The sequence below is a fragment of the Hylobates moloch genome, unplaced genomic scaffold, assembly GCF_009828535.3.
Source record: "Hylobates moloch isolate HMO894 unplaced genomic scaffold, HMol_V3 SCAFFOLD_11, whole genome shotgun sequence".
NCBI lineage: Eukaryota > Metazoa > Chordata > Mammalia > Primates > Hylobatidae > Hylobates > Hylobates moloch.
This window is the reverse complement of record NW_026652286.1, coordinates 4,468,532-4,486,913: the sequence shown is the minus strand read 5'-3', so window position 1 is coordinate 4,486,913 and position 18,382 is coordinate 4,468,532. Positions and strand designations below refer to the sequence as shown.

The 18,382-nt window shown below is 36.8% G+C and overlaps 1 protein-coding gene across 2 annotated transcripts in view; it reads left to right on the top strand.

Annotated features, from left to right (window-relative positions):
* Positions 1–18,382, top strand: part of HSD17B12 (hydroxysteroid 17-beta dehydrogenase 12) — a 168,823-nt gene that overhangs the window by 109,507 nt on the left and 40,934 nt on the right. For both annotated transcript variants that reach the window (XM_032166223.2, XM_058446266.1), the window contains exons 4-5: positions 1,179–1,286; positions 18,205–18,269. In XM_032166223.2, the coding sequence (XP_032022114.1) occupies positions 1,179–1,286; positions 18,205–18,269 (173 nt within the window). The remainder of the gene's footprint in view (positions 1–1,178; positions 1,287–18,204; positions 18,270–18,382) is intronic.

Below are 18,382 nucleotides of genomic sequence, written 5' to 3'. Positions count from 1 at the left end.
CCAACTCTTTAGTTTTAGACAGAAATCCTTTTAGGTCAAGAATACATACCTCCTACGAGGATTAATCTTGCATGCTCTGTGATGAGCTGACATTGACTTTGACTGAAGAAAGATTTATTTTTGGAAGCAGGATTTTAAAATTAATTCTTTTGAATTCTCAGCAAGTTCTAAAGAATAAGCATTCCTAGCTCACTGGACTTGACTAAGTAAACTGAGTGGAGATGGTTGAGGAGAGAAAGAGAGTCCAGCCTTTATGGACTGCCTTCTGCGTACCATAGGTATCAATGTGAGCCTCACATCATCGTTTGGGTAGAATTATCTTCATTTTCACAAAAGGATGCTGAGGCTCAAAGAGGATGTGTGACTTGCTTAAAGTCATTTTGCAAATATATGTGGAAATGAAATTGGTGCTCATGTCTGCGTGACCTCAGAGCCTCTGCTATCTCTTCACAGGGGCTGACTGTTGAAGACAAAAGTAAATACTGTACATTAACTCAGATGAGTTTTGTTCCTCCATGGTCTCATTTCTGAAGCTATTATTTTCTTTAGCACTGTTTGGACCTTAATAGACTTGTGTAAAGTAGAATACTGAGTTGTTTCTTGTGTTACTTTATTCCTTTATTACTGTGCATTTCGTGTGGATTTTAAAATGTAGTGATTATTAACTATTAACCAAGCTCCCAAATTATAATAAGATCCCGTTCATTTTATTTCCATTGTGATAAGATAGACTTTTTGTTTTAATGTATCACACTTTAAAATATTTTACAACATGAAGACTTCTTCCTGAAGTTACAAAGCACCAATTTACAATTAAAATCACAAAGCCAGTGATACTTAAAGAGTATATAACTTTATGATATGAATCATGTTTTATTATTTGTACCTAAGGGTCTAAAAGTAGTTCTCATTATTGATTTACAAAAGAAGAACTGATTAAGGAACATTCAGCCAGCTCTCTGTGACGACATTGGAATTTTTATTGCAGAACTAATGTGTTGACTCTATATCATCTCTTAGATGGTCTCATGATTGCTTAAAATTATCCTGGTCTAAATTTTGTATCAAATTGGGTGGGGGGAAACGTCTGAAAGGATAATGCTATCAAATGCCTTAATCTTCACTGCTATGTACTAATTTTCCCTATCTCTCCCCATTTGTGTTTTCTTTTTCCCTAGAAGAAAAATTCAAAGTGGAGACAAGAACCATTGCTGTTGACTTTGCATCAGAAGATATTTATGATAAAATTAAAACAGGCTTGGCTGGTCTTGAAATCGGCATCTTAGGTTTGTATTTTTGCCACATTTATAGATTCTTCTTGTATTTATTATTTGACTTTATGACTTTGGATGTTAAGTGGTAAAATGAGTAATGAGAAAATTGTCTTACGATTACATAAGACATTATCAGTGAATAATATCACTAGATGACATTAATATATACGTTTGAATCTGTGTTTTTAGTTCTATATTAACAACATACAATTTTGGTTACTTTCCTTGTTATTTCTCTTATTCTCTGTGTATATTTAGATATGCAGTTGTCCCTGGGTATCTATGGATATAGGTTCCAGGACCTCTGCAGATGCTCAAGTTCCTTATATAAAATGCCTTAGTATTTGCATATAGCTTATGCACATCCTTCTGTATACTTTAAATCATCTGTAGATTACTTATAATACCTAAAACAATGCCTACACATCACTTCATTTGTGCAGATTTAATGTGTAGACACGCTGGTAAACTCAAGTTTTGGTTTTTGGAACTTTGTGGAATTTATCCCCCCAATATTTTTGATTCGTCTCTTTTCTCCCCAGTATTTTTGGCCCGCCGTTGGTTGAATCCATAAATGTGGAGCTCACAGATAATAAGACTGATGGTAGTTATATTGTAATAATCCTTTAAGGTGGATGGTGCTGACTCATTTACATACAGTTGAGGAAATGAAGGCTAGAATAATTTATTCAGCCTTTTGTTCACTATCACCCCCCTGAGAAGACTTTAGAGATTTCTCCTAATCTAACTCTCATGAAATTTTAGTACCACAAATACACTGTATAGATCTGATTATGTACTATATGTATATCTCTGCTTTATAAAAAAAATGCAAATAAGATTCCTACCCAACCCTGACCAAATTTCATCTACTCTGTGGAGCTCTTCCCCAGTTGAAAATGGATTGTTTAGCAGGGCACATAAAGATTGAGTGGTTCAGCTGGGGTTCAGTCTTGTATTTTTTTTTTCTAAGTCTTATTCCCCTTTTGTTACATCTCAGCTACCTTGCTCTTATTACCAGAAACAGATGCTTTTATTTGGATAATCAGAATATTGAACTTTGTTATGGAAAAAATTCAGAAAATTGTATAGGAAAAAAAAAATGGGCTTCATTAACTTTCCCACCATCTTTGAGAGTCATTTCTAGAAAGAAACAGGGCATCTAGTTCCGAAAAAAACTAGACTTCCTCATTAAATCTGTTTATCCCACTGCCAAAATTGGTGGGAACCAACTAATTGCCATTGTTTGTTTAGTTGGGCTATAAAAGTTGGATAAATTAAGATAATTTTTAAAAACATTTTCTAACATTTCTTTAGTCGTAAAGACCCCACCTCCCTTCCTCATCGTATAAAAGAATGGTCTTTTACGTAATTTCCATAATAGATAAGACAGTTGTTAAAAATCAATTAAACAAGTATAGCCCCGCTAGCCAGTTGCACCTGGCTTTCACATGCTATCCTTTCCCAGCTCCTGCCTGGTCCATATCATACATCACCATGTCCCATATACCGACACCACTACTCCCTCACTTATAGGAAGACCAGTAGGCAAAAATGAATGAAAACACAGGTCTGGTTTTTGCCTTTGTGTTTGCATGTTCTTAAATATATGTATTGCCGGGAGTCCTTCACAGTTTCCTCTTCCTTAGCCTAGATCTGAAATACATAAAGCACCACTGACATCTATAAAAAAAATCTTGACTTCCTTCACCTAGATCTGGAATACGTAAGTCACCACTGACATCTGTAAAAATCCAAATCAGCAATCATAACTTACAGTTAGTATGGAAGCTGTCATGGTTCATCTTAACCTCCTTTCAAACTAGAGATGCACTAGGGGATAAAGTCTAGCTTAGGCTGAAGGGAGATTGAGAATCCCTAATGAAAAAAGACTGAGAGAGAAAATCTTACTGCTTGTCTTGAGCTTGTGCTCTTAGAGAATGGCTTACTTTCAGAAATAGTTAAATTCATCACAGTTGTGTTTAGTTTTGCATAAATTTTAGCTGCTTTTCACGGAAACTATAGATGCTCTGGGACTATGGCATTGGCATTGGAAAATATTGGGCATTGCATTGCTGCAGGGCTGGAGGATTGTACAAGTCACTCTTTAGCTGTTCTTTCCTGCCCCCTATATGGAAAGGCTTCAGTATGAGTTTAGGCGTGATAGATCTGTTAAGGATGAGCATACAGGATGCATGGTCTCTAAATACTTTTTCCCCATTTCTAGAATCCTAGCACTTATATCAATACATAAGTACTGATATTTAGACATAAGGACTGATATTTTCCCAGGCCCCATACACTAATGAACCACTGTTTTGATAGCCTAGTTCCTTAGTAAGTTGCTGTCAGTTAACAATTTGTGCCCCTCCTCATTCATTCATTCATTCATCAATCAGTGAACTAGAGATACAACAATGAACAAGAAAGCTATACTGGGCCGGGCGTGGTGGCTCACACCTGTAATCCCAGCACTTTAGGGGGCCAAGGAGAGAGAATCACCTGAGGTCAGGAGTTTGAGACCAGCCTGGCTAACATGACGAAACCCCATCTCTACTGAAAATACAAAAATTAGCTGGGCAGGGTGGCACACACCTGTAGTCCCCGCTACTCAGGAGGCTGAGACAGAAGAATCGCTTGAACCTGGGAGACAGAGGTTGCAGTGAGCCGAGATTGCACCATTGCACTCCAGCCTGGGTGATAGAGTGAGACTGTGTCTAAAAAAAAAAAAAAGCTATACTGCATTATTTATGAAGTATAATGTTCTAATAAGAAATATAACACAGAACAAAATAATTATCTATGGGATAAGTGTTTTGAGTAGGGAAGGACAGGGTATAATAAGAGTATGTGGGGGACAGGGGAGTTGATACAGGGAGAAATAATGGTAACTTGGCCTAGCCAGTGGGGTAGGAAACAGGAGGATTCCAGAAACATTTATAAAGGAAGTAGAAGAAGCAAGACTTTGTAAGAGATTCCAAGTGGGAAGACAGAGAAGAGAGAATTTATGGATGACTTTCAGGTTCTGGCTTGAGCATCTGCATTAACACTGCATTTACTACAATGGAGAATCCTTGAGGAGGAGCCTTTTGGGGAGTGAAGATCATTTAAAACTGGAAATCTGGGGCTCCTCTAAGATGTCTAAGTTGACTTGTTTAGTTGATAGTTGGAGATATATATATATGTATATGTATGTATGTATATGTATATATATCTAGATTTCAGTAGAGCTCTGTTCTACAGATATAGTTTGGAGATTAGTCATCTATGAGTAGTAATTGCATTGAAGCAGTGGGCCTGGAGATCATCCAAGGAGAATGGAGAGAATGTAAAGAGAAAACTGAAGACAGAGCTCTTTTGACTTCCCTTCCTTCTTGTCAAAGGCTGCCCGGAATAGATAGCATGAAGTGGGAGATAGTTTTCTGCATGAACTCAGCACTGTTCAATAGAAATGTAACACAAGTCACATTTTTTTTAAAGTAAAAAGAAACAGATGAAGTTAATTTTTTTTTTTTTCTTGAGATGGAGTCTCACTCTGTTGCCCAGGCTGGAGTGCAGTGGCACGATCTCTGCGTCACTGCAAGCTTTGTCTCCCAGGTTCACACCATTCTCCTGCCTCAGCCTCCCGAGTAGCTGGGACTACAGGCGCCCGCCACCACGCCCGGCTAATTTTTTGTATTTTTTAGTAGAGATGGGGTTTCACTGTGTTAGCCAGGATGGTCTTGATCTCCTGACCTCGTGATCTGCCCGCCTCGGCCTCCCAAAGTGCTGGGATTACAGGAGTGAGCCACCACGCCTGGCCCAGATGAAGTTAATTTTAATGTATTTTATTTTAGCCTACTATATCTAAAATATTATTAATATTTCAATATATCATCCATACAAAAATTTTTAAGATATTTTGCATTCTTTTTTAATACTAAGTCTTTGAAATCTAGTATATATTTTCCACTTAATAGCATATCTCAATTCAGACTAGCCACAGTTTCAGTGCTCAGTAGCTACATGTGGCCAGTGGTTACTGTATTTGACATCTCAACTCTAGTTCACCTTGGCCATCTCTCAACCTCAGTTTGTATGAGGGAATTATGAGTATAATTTATTGATTTTTCTTAGCTTTTAAGCAGTGGTTTTCAACCAAGGACAATTTTGCAGTGTATGGCAATGTGCTGAAATATTTCTGATTGTCCTTCTTGGCTAGGGGAGGGTAGTTCTACTGTCCCCTAGTGGGTAAAGGTCAAGGATGCTACTAAACATCCTATAATGTGTATAGGACAGCCTTCCACAGCAAAGAATGATCTGTCCAACATGTCAGTAGTGCTGAGGTTGATAAACCCTGCTTTAAAATTATACTGTCCTTAAACAGTTCAGATTGGATACTTACTGAAAGATACACAACTTTGATTTTGATTTCTAGTTGGTTGCAAATCAATAATAAAAATCATTATAGCTAATGTTTACATAATCCTTTAAAGTGTATAGCTGAACTTTTGCATATATTATCTCATTAGCTGGGCTGTAAGTTTAGTTTTCTTCCTACTCTACCACAAATGTCTCCTTAATCATAAGATTTATGTAATTATTATTGACATTTATTAGCACATATTTTATACTTGGATTGTAATTTTAATTTCTCAAGATTTTTGATGGAACTATTAAAATACTTCTGTGAGTTAAATTTTATTACTAGGTCATATTTCAACTCCATTCTTATGGTTCCTTCACTAGTATGGGTAGAACCCTCTAGAACTTGTTGTGGGGAGGTCTGATGTATATATGTTTTCTTTCTCTTATGATTACCTGAATTTATAGCTCCATCAACTTTCTTCTCTCCCTCATCCCCATCCGTATCCCACATACTCTCACCTCTGTCTAGTAAGGGCAAAATAATTTAGTTTCCTTCCTCTGCTTATGCAATTCTCAGTTTTATAACATTCTCTAAAATATTCTATGTATAGATTGATTTCTAGTAAGACCTAGGAATCCATATTAAGTCATAGGAAGGAATTTTTTTCTACCAAGTTTTAATGAAACTAGTAAGGATAATAAGAAAAATAAATCACCAGGGTACACCGCATTTGTTTGAAGTGTTAAGCACCAAACAGTCAGTGCTTAATAAAGAAAATTAATATTTTCAGAATTACAAAGGAAAATGCTAAAGCCCTTAGTCATGAAAGAAACATTAAGTTTTCAGTAAGATAAGTGGAAAGGAAACAGCCATGAATTGTGAGAATTTATCCTGAAAGGTCACCGTAACTTGATGAGACTATAAATGCTTAAGGTTGAGAAGTTGGATTCTTAACTCCGTTACGTAAAAAAACTAAGCATCTACTGTCTTCTTTCAGGCAAATGCCAAGAAATACAGATTTCAGAAAGCTTATAAAACTTTGGCTATTTAGAGAAAATGACATCCTTACTGCTTTGAATAAGCAAACAATTGGTTAACAAAGTGTGATTACTGTAATGCTTTCTTGATTCCTTAGGAGAGACTCTCATGTGTGCTCCAGATTGGTTTGGAGGACTTTGCACAATACATCTCAGGGAGGCATAATTTACCAAGGCCAAAAGAGTAGGCTTGGATTTGAAGTATGCCACAGACAATACTTTTTTCAAATTCTACTACTATGACTTTTTTAACTTTGTGAGATTCTGTATTATAGAAGGAGAAAGAAAGGTCCTCTTGGAAAAATATACTTAGTTTGTGATTCCTTTAAAAAATCAACCATAGCTTTATTCAAGCTTTTAATGCAATCTAGACAAGAATTTCCCCATGCCAGATGCTCTCAAGGCCATCTCTGCCCATAGTGTTGATGGCATATACAAGTTGTAGCATCCTCAGCTGGTACAAGGTGACCTGTATTGCTCTACTGGCTTAGTGCATTCAGGACTTTTGTCATCCATCGACTTTTTTGATTCTTTCCATACGCATTGCTAATAATTTTAAGAAGCCTCATTTTAACAACAACAACATGTGTAGATAATAAAGGTCAGTTGATTGCAAAGAATCGCTGATTGCCAAAGCTGGAATAGAACTTATTATTCTCTTTTCTTCCTGTGCCCTTTATAAGTGAACACTTGCTCCACCAATGTTCTTGGTGAATTATTTTTTAATTGGTGTCCTTCCTTTTTCAACTGAATGCAAACTCTTTGTTATCCTTGCCTGTGCAACCACTTTCCTCATTAAACCTTATGGATTTGGGGAAGCAACTGTGTTGCATTTTTCTCCCGAAAACCTAGTGTTTCCCAGAAGGTTCTAGGATAGAGAATAGTTGAATATAAATATTTTATTTACTAAACTGAAAGATAGTTTGAGCAAAGATACCCATCAGAGTTAAGATCAGAGTAACTCTGTCTCTGTGTATACTTACATTTTCAAAGTTTCTGAACAAAAGACCCAAGAGTATTATTAGCTACTTGGGGAAAGGACTAGTTAGCTTCCAAATGGCAAACTCCTAATTAATTGGTTTGGGATCCATAGATGGCTTCCTTATAATTCAGTCCCCAGAGAAGCAAAGGAAGAGGAATAGATGTAGGCCTAGGAGAGAGAACCAAGGCACTACAGGAATAGTGCTGAGGAAAACTTTTCTAGGATTGCTTGGAAGGAAGGGAAATGGAGCATACTAGGAGTTTATGCAGCTTCCCGGTCCCTGTTGATTAAGGAAGTCACAAATAAGAGTCTTATTTCTTCAGAGGCTTTAGAAATACATAATGCTACAGATTCTCTTCTTGCTGTTCTCAGTGTTACAAATCGTTTTGAATTGCTCTCATTTGAAGTGTAAATACCTCTAAAGGGCTAATGGCACCTGTCATTTAATTCTTACTGGAACTAGTATATTCAGTTTATTCCTTGTCTACTTCTTGCTGGGTCAGTTGGCTATTTTAGTTAGTGAAAGACATGGAAAAGTCATTTTAAAATGGAGAACAATAGTCTTAAAAAAGGAAACTGTGGTAGGTTGATAATCAGTGGGGTGCAGAGATGGAGACACACAGAAGGACAAAATGAAATTATGTTGAGAGAGCACCAAAGGTAAACTTAATGTAGTTAGAATTATTATCCCCTACCCCCGCTTTTTGTCTGTAGCCCAGTATATGAGGATCGGGCTTAAGAAAGCTCAGAGGCTATTATTCTAGGTATATAGGAAAGGGTTATAGGAGGATCATGGGATGATAGTTTGGGGAAAGGGCAGGATATAACTTTTGTGCTTTCTAAGGGTATAAAACACTTCCAAAACTTCCCTTTTGTAATACTGCAATCACATTTTATTGCTAACCACCCAGAGTTACTGCAGACTCCACAGGTTCAGGAACACAGCCCCCAACAAAACTGCCCTCAGTTCACATGCTAGCTGCAAGTTTGGAGATCTTCAGACCATCTACACTTTTGACCAACTGGCTACAAATTCATGGGTTCCTATGACACCCTCGGGTTCAATAATTAGCTAGAGCGATTCATGGAACTCAGAAAAGCACTATACTCATGATCTTGTAGCTTTATCATGATGGATAAAAGTCAGGATTAGTCAAATGAAGAGACACCATAGGGCAAGATCTACGGGGGGTCCCCAACACAGAGGTTCTAAGCCCTGTCCTGGTGGAGTCAGGACACCTTACCTTCCAGGCACATCCTTGTGTTCACCCACCAGGAAGCTCTACCAGGCTTCAGTTTCCAGAGTTTTTATTGGGGGTTTCATTACCCAAGTAGGCATGATTGATTGAATCACTGGCCATGTGGTTTAACTTGATCTCCAGTCCTCCTCTCTTTTCTTTAGGTTGGGCTGGCTTAAAGCCCCAGCCCTCTAGTCACAGAGTTGGTCTTTCTGGTGTCCAACCCCCATCCTGGGTCATCTTGATTCCACTACTGAGTATATATCAAAAACGAAGAAAATCAATATATTGAAGAGGTATTTGCACTCTAGGTTTATTGCAGCACTATTCACAATAGCCAAAATATGGAATCAACCTAAGAGTCTCTCAGCAGATGAATGGATAAAGAAAATATAGTATATGTACACAATAGAATATTATTCAGCCATTAAAAAAAAAAAACGTGGAAATCCTGTCATTTGCAGCAACATGGATGGAACTGGAGGTTATTATGTTAACTGAAATGAACCAAGCCCAGAAAAGCAAATATCACATGTTCTCACTCATATGTGTGAGCTTAAAAAGTAGATCTCATGAAGATAGAGAGTAGATTGGTGGTTACCAAAGGCTAGGAATGGTGGGATGGGAATAAAGAGAGGTTGATTAATGGGTACAAATATATAATTAGATGGAAGAAATAAGATCTGGGTTAGATCATTTGGATGACTATAATCAATTGTATATTTCAAAATAGCTAGAAGAGAATAATTCAAATGTTCCTAGCGAAAGAAAAGATAAAGATTTAAGGTTATAAATATCCCAGTTACCCTGATTTGATTATATGAATGTACCAAATTATCACATGTACCCTGAAAACTTGTACATTTAATATGTATCAGTTTTAAAAATAAAAACACAGATGTGATCCAAGGGCCTGCCATGAATAAGAAAGACACTCTTATCACTCTTATCAGGAAATTCCAGTGGTTTAGAACCTCCATCCTATTAACAAAGATCAGACAAAATGTTAACTGTACAGTATCTTTTCTTTCCTTTTTGTTGATTGATTCATTCAATCAACCGTATACTAATTCATTAAACAAGTAAAATTCCAGAGCTATAACAGTAGACAAAACAGACACTGTTTCTGCTTTTCTGGAAGATAGCCGTCGAACAAGTAGTGGGAACGTGTTGCATGTAATGAAGGAGTATGTTACTGAGAAAGCTAAGGGTGTCAGAGATAGTATCCCTGAGAAAGTCATTTAAGTGGAAACCTGAAGGCTGAATAATACTGGGAGAATAGACATGGGAAGGGTTTCCAGGTGGAGGAAACGGCATGTACAAAAGGCCTGAAGTGAATGTTCTTAGTGTGTCGGTAGAACTGACAAAAGCCCTGTGAATCTGGAGCAAGGGTTTCAAAGGGGACAGTAGCGAAAGATGATTCTGGAGATTAAGCAGACCCAGATGATGAAAGTCTGAGAAAACCAAGACAATAAGTTTAGACTTCATTGGAAGTACAATGGGAAACCATTTTAGAATTGTAAGCATGACTTGACAACATATTAGAATTTTAGAGAGATCTTTCTGACTCGCACATGGAAGAAGACAAGAATTGATAGGAGGAGGCCAGTAAGACTATTTCAGCAGTGAGACATAAGATGATAAATGTTTACATTAGGAGGATAGCAGAAGTGAACTGACAAAGAGGTGTGTTTAGGAAATAGAAATAGGACCAATTTCTGATGAGGGTCCTCATCGGAGGTCTTGAGTAAAGAAGAACAAGAATGGTTTTGTGTTTTTTAAATCATTATTGCCAACATGCATTGAGCACTCTTTATGCCAGCCACCATGCTAATGAATTTCATTTAATCCTCAACAACCCATAAGGTAGATATTGATATTTCTATGCCCATTTTACAGACAAGAAACAGTTACAGAGTTAGACATCATCCAGAATTAGACGACTAGCAGTTAGCAACTTCCAGGTTCTGACTTGAGCAACAGGGTACCATTTCCCCAAGACAAGAAACCCTGGATCAGGAGCAAAGTCTGTTGAGAAAAATGATGATTTCACTTTGGGATATGTTAAGCTTAAGAGGGTGGTGAGAAAGCCACTTAGGGATTCAAGTAGTTGGGTCACTGGGCACACATGCCCTTCCTTGCTAGAAGGGAACCTTCTTTGTGTTAAATGTTGAAGAAGGCTGGTGTAGACAATCATGGCAAACAGAATAGGTGCATGGATTTTTTTTTTTTTTTTAATGTACTAGGAGACTCATCAGGAACATTATCAGACTAAGTATAGTGCCTTGTAGTTCCATTAGATATGCTGGCTGAGATTGGATTTGTAAAGTGAGCATAGGACTTTTAGAATTCATGTTTATTTCCATTTACTTGAAAACCACTCACTAATGTTATTAATTAAAGCAGAACCTTTTACTTGAAACTGGGTAATTAGCTCTGTTATTTCGAAATGTAAATAGAACTGTAAGTCATGAAATTGATGAATTTTCTTCCCACCAGCTAACATTTAACTACCAACCTCATGTCATCTTTCTTCATTCCCTCTTCCAATTTTATGTATAGCAAATCTTACCTAGTTTTGTAATGAAGATCACATAGCAATTTATAATTAAACAGTGGAAGTGAAATGTTCTGTTGTGTTGCTTCCGATTCAGTCTTAATTTTTCAATTTCTGATTAAAGCACTGCAAATTTAAAGTCTTGTAAACTCTCTTTTATTTGGAAATTGCTACTCACAAATGTATGAAAACTGTAAAGTTTGCAAAATGTTTTACATGGTGTTCCAAATATCATCTGTCAGAGTATGAACATGTGCTAGCTAAAGCAATATGTTAAATAAGGCAAAGATGGAATTGACTTTGCATCACTTTCCAAACTCCATAGGCTGTAAGAGTGGATCTAATTGAATGAAATAAAGAGGGTAGAGGAGCAATTAGGAGAACTTTAATCAGTATAAATAGCAGCAGCTCTGGTTAATGGATGCCCAGAGTCCACTCTCTCAGAAGGATCTCTCCACTTTGATGCTGGTCATACATAATAAAAGCAGGGTACTTTGGGCTTGGGCACAAAACAGGAGTTTGATAAATTTTTGTTGAATAAATGACCATACAACAATAACAACTCTTCCTCTTCCATTTATTAACATATTACTACGTCCCAGGCATCGGGTTAAAGACTTTATGTGTATGAGCTCATTTAATTCTTAAATTACTATCCCCATTTTATGTCTAAGGACAATGAGGCAATCACTAGTCTCTTGTTAGGAGCTGGTAGTAGTGGAGCTGGGACTGAAACCTGGTTCTGTTAGGACTCTGGGGTCTGTACTCTTTTAGCTCAAAAATTTAAGACAGGAAGTTTCCCCCGCTTTTGGTATACACACTGTTACTAAAGTGTACATTTAAAAAATTCAGTTTATTTTGAAATATAGTGAGGTAGCAGCATTTTTTAAAATCTCTTTTTATTGGCCAGGCATGGTGGCTCAAGCCTGTAATCCCAGCACTTTGGGAGGCCAAGGCAGGCGGATCACCTAAGGTCGGGTGTTCAAGACCAGCCTGACTAACATGGAGAAACCCCATCTTTACTAAAAACACAAAAAATTAGCCGGTCGTGGTGGCGCATGCCTGTAATCCGAGCTACTCAGGAGGCTGAGGCAGGAGAATCGCTTGAACCCAGGAGGTGGATTGCAGTGAGCTGAGATCGGGCCATTGCACTCCAGCCTGGGCAACAAGAGTGAAACTCCGTCTCAAAATAAGTAAATAAATAAATAAAATCTCTTTTTATTAACTCTAAGTCCTGGAACTGGATTAGCATTTATAACCACAAATGTTAGTGAAATATAAACTTTTTCTCCTTTGATACAATGAGAAGGAAACAAGAGGGGATACTTTGCATTATTTGATGTATGTTGGGAAGCCCAGCCATTAGGCAACATATTTTTAAACCACCTTAATTTCCTATATCTCTGATTAATCTGGAAAAAGAAGCAGGTTGAAGGTGATCTGTAGGGGGTTACCCGTATCTGTTAGAATTGTTTGTTCAAATGGATTTTTAATTTCTAGTAATTTATTGTTGTTTGCTCCTCTCTCACGCCTAACCCAGATACCAAAAATCTAATTTTCTGATGACATCATTATATCTCTATAGCAGCTGGCTTTGAGAGAGGATTCTAAGTTCAGTGAGATCAGCAGCAAATGAACTTAGAAGAAACAGAAATCTTGTAAATATTTTTTTTTAAAGAATATAAAATTTGGAAATGATTTTTAAAGCAGTATAATTTAGAAATTTTATATATATATAAAATTCAGAATTACTCCGTGGATTTTCTGTGTCTTTAAAGTGCTACACATAATGATATTAGTGTTTTCTGAGGTTCTGGATGGGGGCTGTGGAGAGCATAGCTAAGCATGGCCTCTGTCAGTTCTTCTCCGCAAGGATCAACTCTTAAGAGGATGGCTCCTCTGCCCTCCACCACCTTTTCTTTCCACTTCCTTTGGCATTATTCTTGGTCTATTTTCACCTCTGTTCTCTGCCTGCCTCATCTCTTCTATTGAGCTCTTCCCAGTCTTAGACCTCTAGTCAGAAACCAATGGGAAAGATTTTGTTACTGTCCAGCGCCCTACAGTGACTGGGATGGTGGTGGGAATTCCGTGATGATATAGATATCTGTTGTTTCCTGAGAGACATCATGTGTTGTTACACAATAAAAAGGTTTTTCAGGTCACTGAAAAAAATGTTTAAATCTGTCTCTGGTGCCTCACTTCAAGAATTCAAGAAAACTCACCAATAAACATGTTTAATGCGAATTTAAGGTGCGACCATTTAGAAGGGATCTTCGACTATCTGAATAATGTTGGAGCAACATGTGCCATTGTTTGGTTTGGTGAATCCTATAATGAATCCTGTAATATGTAAAGATGGCATTGCGTGCACCCATTCTTAATGAGATTAAATTATAATGAGAGTATTTCCATCCTTCACTCCTACTCAAAGCCTGTTCTTTCTCGTCCTTCTGCAATTCCCTGAAAGCTTTCTGCCTGCTGTTAGGTTATTGCTGCCACCTGACGTCTCAAAATAAAATTGCTGTGGGTTTGCTTTTCCAAAAGATTGGCACTATTCTGCATTTTGTGGAAATAACTATTTGAGAGCAAGAGTTTTTTCTGTATACTCCTAAATAAGAGCATTCTGAAGTGATTACTTATGGTGGGGAGATTATGGGTATCATTCATTCCACAAGCAAAAGGTGGAACTAATAGTGCAGGAGGGAATGTGGAAGTCCTAATCCCGAGAATAGGACAAATTGCCATTGTGACCTTGGTGTATACTTCACCTCATAAAATTGGACTCAGTGCTCTTAACAGCCTTATTCCAGCTTTAACATTGTTTAATTGTGTGTACTTTTATTTATGAAAACATAGCCCTTCTCCATGATACTATTTGTTTTTTTGGACTAAAGTTCTCAGTGTTGAACAGATTTTCTCTTTTTTTTAACTGACACATAATATTTCTACATATTTATAGGGTACATGTGATATTTTATTACATGCATAAGATGTGTAATGATCATCTCAGGGTGGCTGAAGTATCTGTCACTTTGAGTATCATTTCTATGTGTTGGGAACATTAAAAGACCTCTCTTCTAGCCATTTTGAAATATACAATACATTGTTGTTGACTATAGTCACCCTACTCTGCTATTGAACATTAGAACTTATTCCTTCTGTCTAACTATATGTACCCACTAACCATCCTCTCTTCATCCATCACCCACCCACACACACCTGCCCCACCTTCTGGTATCTATTATTCTACTCTCTACCTCCATGAAACCAACTTTTTTTAGCTCCCACATATGAATGAGAACATGCAATATTTGTCTTTCTGTGCCTGGCTTATCTCACTTAACACAGTGACCTCCAGTTCCATCTATGTTGCTATAAATTACAGGATTTTATTCTTTTCATGGCCAAATAGTACTTTATTGTGTATATATACTACATTTTTCTTTATCCATTTATTTGTTGATGGACACTTAAGTCAATTCCTTATCTTTGCTATTGTGAATGGTGCTGCAATAAACATGGGGGTGCAGGTATCTATTTGATACACTATTTTCCTTTGGATAAATACTAGTAGTGGGATTGTTGGATCATGTGATAGTTTAATTTTTAATATTTTGAGAAACCTCCATACTGTTTTCCATGGTGGCTATACTAATTTACATTCCCACCAACAGTGGATAAGAATTCTGCTTTCTCTGCATCCTTGCCAGCATCTGTTATTTTCTGGCTTTTTAATAACAGCTACTCTAACTGGGGTAAGATGATATCCCATTGTCATTTTGATTCAGATTTCTGTGATGATTGGTGATGGGCATTTTTTCATTTATCTGCTGGCCATTTGTGTGTCTTCTTTTGAGAAATAGCTATCCATATCCTCAGCCCACTTTTTAATAAGTTTACTTGTTTTTTAAACTATTCAGTTGTTTGAGTTCTTTGTATATTCTAGATATTTGTCCCTTGTCAGATGGATAGTTTGCAAATATATTCTTCCATTCAACAGGTTGTCTCTTCACTCTGTTGATTATTTCCTTTGCTGTGCAGACGCTTTTCGGTTGAATATGTTTTCTTATAGAGCTATGTTAAATAGATGTTCACATTTTCGTTGTGTGAATAAATAGCTTTGATAGCTTTCCTTTGCTCAATTATCAGAGACACAGCTGAAGACTCTCTATTATTTGTTTTTGTTTTTGTTTTTGTTTGAGACAGAGTCTCCCTCTGTCACCCAGGCTGGAGTGCAGTGGCGTGATCTCGGCTCACTGCAACCTTCGCCTCCTGGGTTCAAGCAATTCTCCTGCCTCAGCCTCCCGAGTAGCTGGGACTACAGGCACGTGCCATCATGCCTGGCTAATTTTTTGTATTTTTAGTAGAGATCGGGTTTCACCATGTTAGCCAGGATGGTCTAGATCTCCTGACCTGTGATCCACCCGCCTCAGTCTCCTAAAGTGCTGGGATTACAGGAGTGAGCCACCACGCCCAGCAACTCTCTATTGTTAATACAGCCATAACCAGAATAACACTTCTCTGCTTGCTTATTCAGGGACTTCCTTTTCTTAACTTTGTACTTATAGTACATGTTAAGATTACAAAGTCAACTGTGCTGCTTGCAAAGTTCCCAGATTTTTTTTAAAAACCTGAAATCTGGATTTTAGAAGATTTATAATTACACTGTTCAATTTTCCTTTGCATTTTGAAATATAGCATTAATATTCCCATAGGCTAGTGGGAAATCAGAAGAAAGTTTTCTTGATATGAAGAGTGAAGGGGGATAGTTCACTGTACTTCATGAAATTTTTTTCAATTCTGATGAATATTACAACTTGGCAAAGCCTTTCCTGGAAGATTCTGTTATCTTAAACTGATATAAAGAATATTTTGTTTATGTGCAATATTTTAACAGATATTTTGGGTCTTGCTGTTTCTTTTAGTCATATTCTGAATTATTCATCCTTTGTAATTCTTTAAGTGGTTAAAGCAAAGTCAAGTGAACATAAAGCCTTACCTTCAACTAGTTTTGGCCTAATTGTTAACAGATCTTTTATAGAATTGACTCTTGGGATGCTTGGTGGGTGGAGAACCTATTGAATAAAGTAACAATGGATTTGGACCTGCTGTTATTAATTATGTTTAGATACTATCCCTATTCAGATGAGTATGAATCCTAATTAAATAAAGTTTGTTTGTCATTGTCTTTTGCTTACATTTATTCTGACAGGTTTCAGTGGTATTGTTGTAAAATCTTGCGACTTACAGCCTCAAGTGATTGGCTTATAATTAAATATAAAACCCTTACTGAGTTCCTTTGAACTATTATTAATTTTGTTAGACTATTGAAAAGTTATTATTACTAATATCAGGTTTATCTGGCATAATTCCTTATAAGCTGTAGCAGACTGATCATAATGTCATCATCTTCTTGCAACTGAAACTTCTTTTTTAAATACTTCATAATTTTATTAAACATTGTTATGAGATGTTTGTTTATTATTCAGTTATTATGATTTTCTTTTTTTCTGAGTTGAATATTGGATAAAGGTGTATGAAGGTTTTAACATAGTGGTTAAAAGCCTAGTCTCTGAAGTCAAATTTCCTGAGTTTGAGTCCTGGCCTACTTTGCTCTATCACCTTGGGCAATTTATTTAACTGCTGTGAACTTCAGTTTCCTAATATGTAAGAGGAAAATAATAATAGGAACTACCTAATAGGGTTGTTGTGATGATTAAGTGTAGATAGGCAGATAGATAGATCGTCTATCTCATGAGTTATTTATTTAGTTAAAATAAATTCTAAGATATTTTATTGATTGATTGATTCCTGCAAATGTTCTTTATTCTGGGATTGTCTTTGTCTTTCCAGGGCTGGGGAAAACCATAGGATATTTGAGTATTAAAATCTTGTATCTAAATATATATAGGTTTATTCATATCTTATCAATTGTCTTGTAGCCCCAACTTTAAGTTAGGTGATTGGGAAGGTAAGGGAGTGTGGTATAAGGAAAATTAAGACATGACCTCAACTTTTGATAGATGGTTTATTGGAGACATTTAGTCTGACCTACTCCCTTGGCCACCAGAAAGAAGCCTTCCCTCACTTTCCAGTTGAAGTCAGGCTCTGCAGGAAAGGCTCCCATGGCACTCTGTTCTGTCATGAAATAATTGTTTCTTTCTTTCTTTTCCTACTAGATTGTATGCTCAGTGATACCAACACTTTTCCCCCACTTTTTAAAGTTCCTAGCACATGTCTTACTCAAAAGTGTATGGCACATATTTTTTGAATTATTAAATGAGCTCTCATTCTGGAGCGGAACAAAATGCAATGCATATCGTACATGACTTATCCCAAATCACATGTTTTCTGAAAACTGTTGTAACTAGAACTCAAGTTTCCAGTATCCTGGACCATGGTACTCTCCACTCTTTCTATTACACTATGAAAATTTAAGGTCTAGAGAAGAGTTAAGTAATATCTCCAAATAACAGTATGATAGAGGCAGAATACACATATCCCAAAGGGCTATGGAAAGTGAGAGGCAAGTATAAGTTCTGTCAGTTGCTGGATGGTAGGTACAGGAAGGTTTAATGAAGGAAGAGACATTTAAGTTGGACTTTTAAGGATAAATTTTGGGCAGAAAGATATGGAAAAGGTTACTCTAGCCATAAACAGTATTTTATATAATTATATATATTAGTCTTGATGTCTTTAATGTCATTATTTTAATAAATCTTTAAAATATGCATATGTTACTCAGCTAGTGATCTTGTTCTATTTCAGTGAACAACGTGGGAATGTCGTACGAGTATCCTGAATACTTTTTGGATGTTCCTGACTTGGACAATGTAAGTCTTTCTTTGTGTATTATGGTAACAAAAAGAATGCATGCAGGTATTGGTATAACGATTCACACTATGACACTGGAGTCCAGCTGCCTGTGGTTCACACCCTGGCTCTT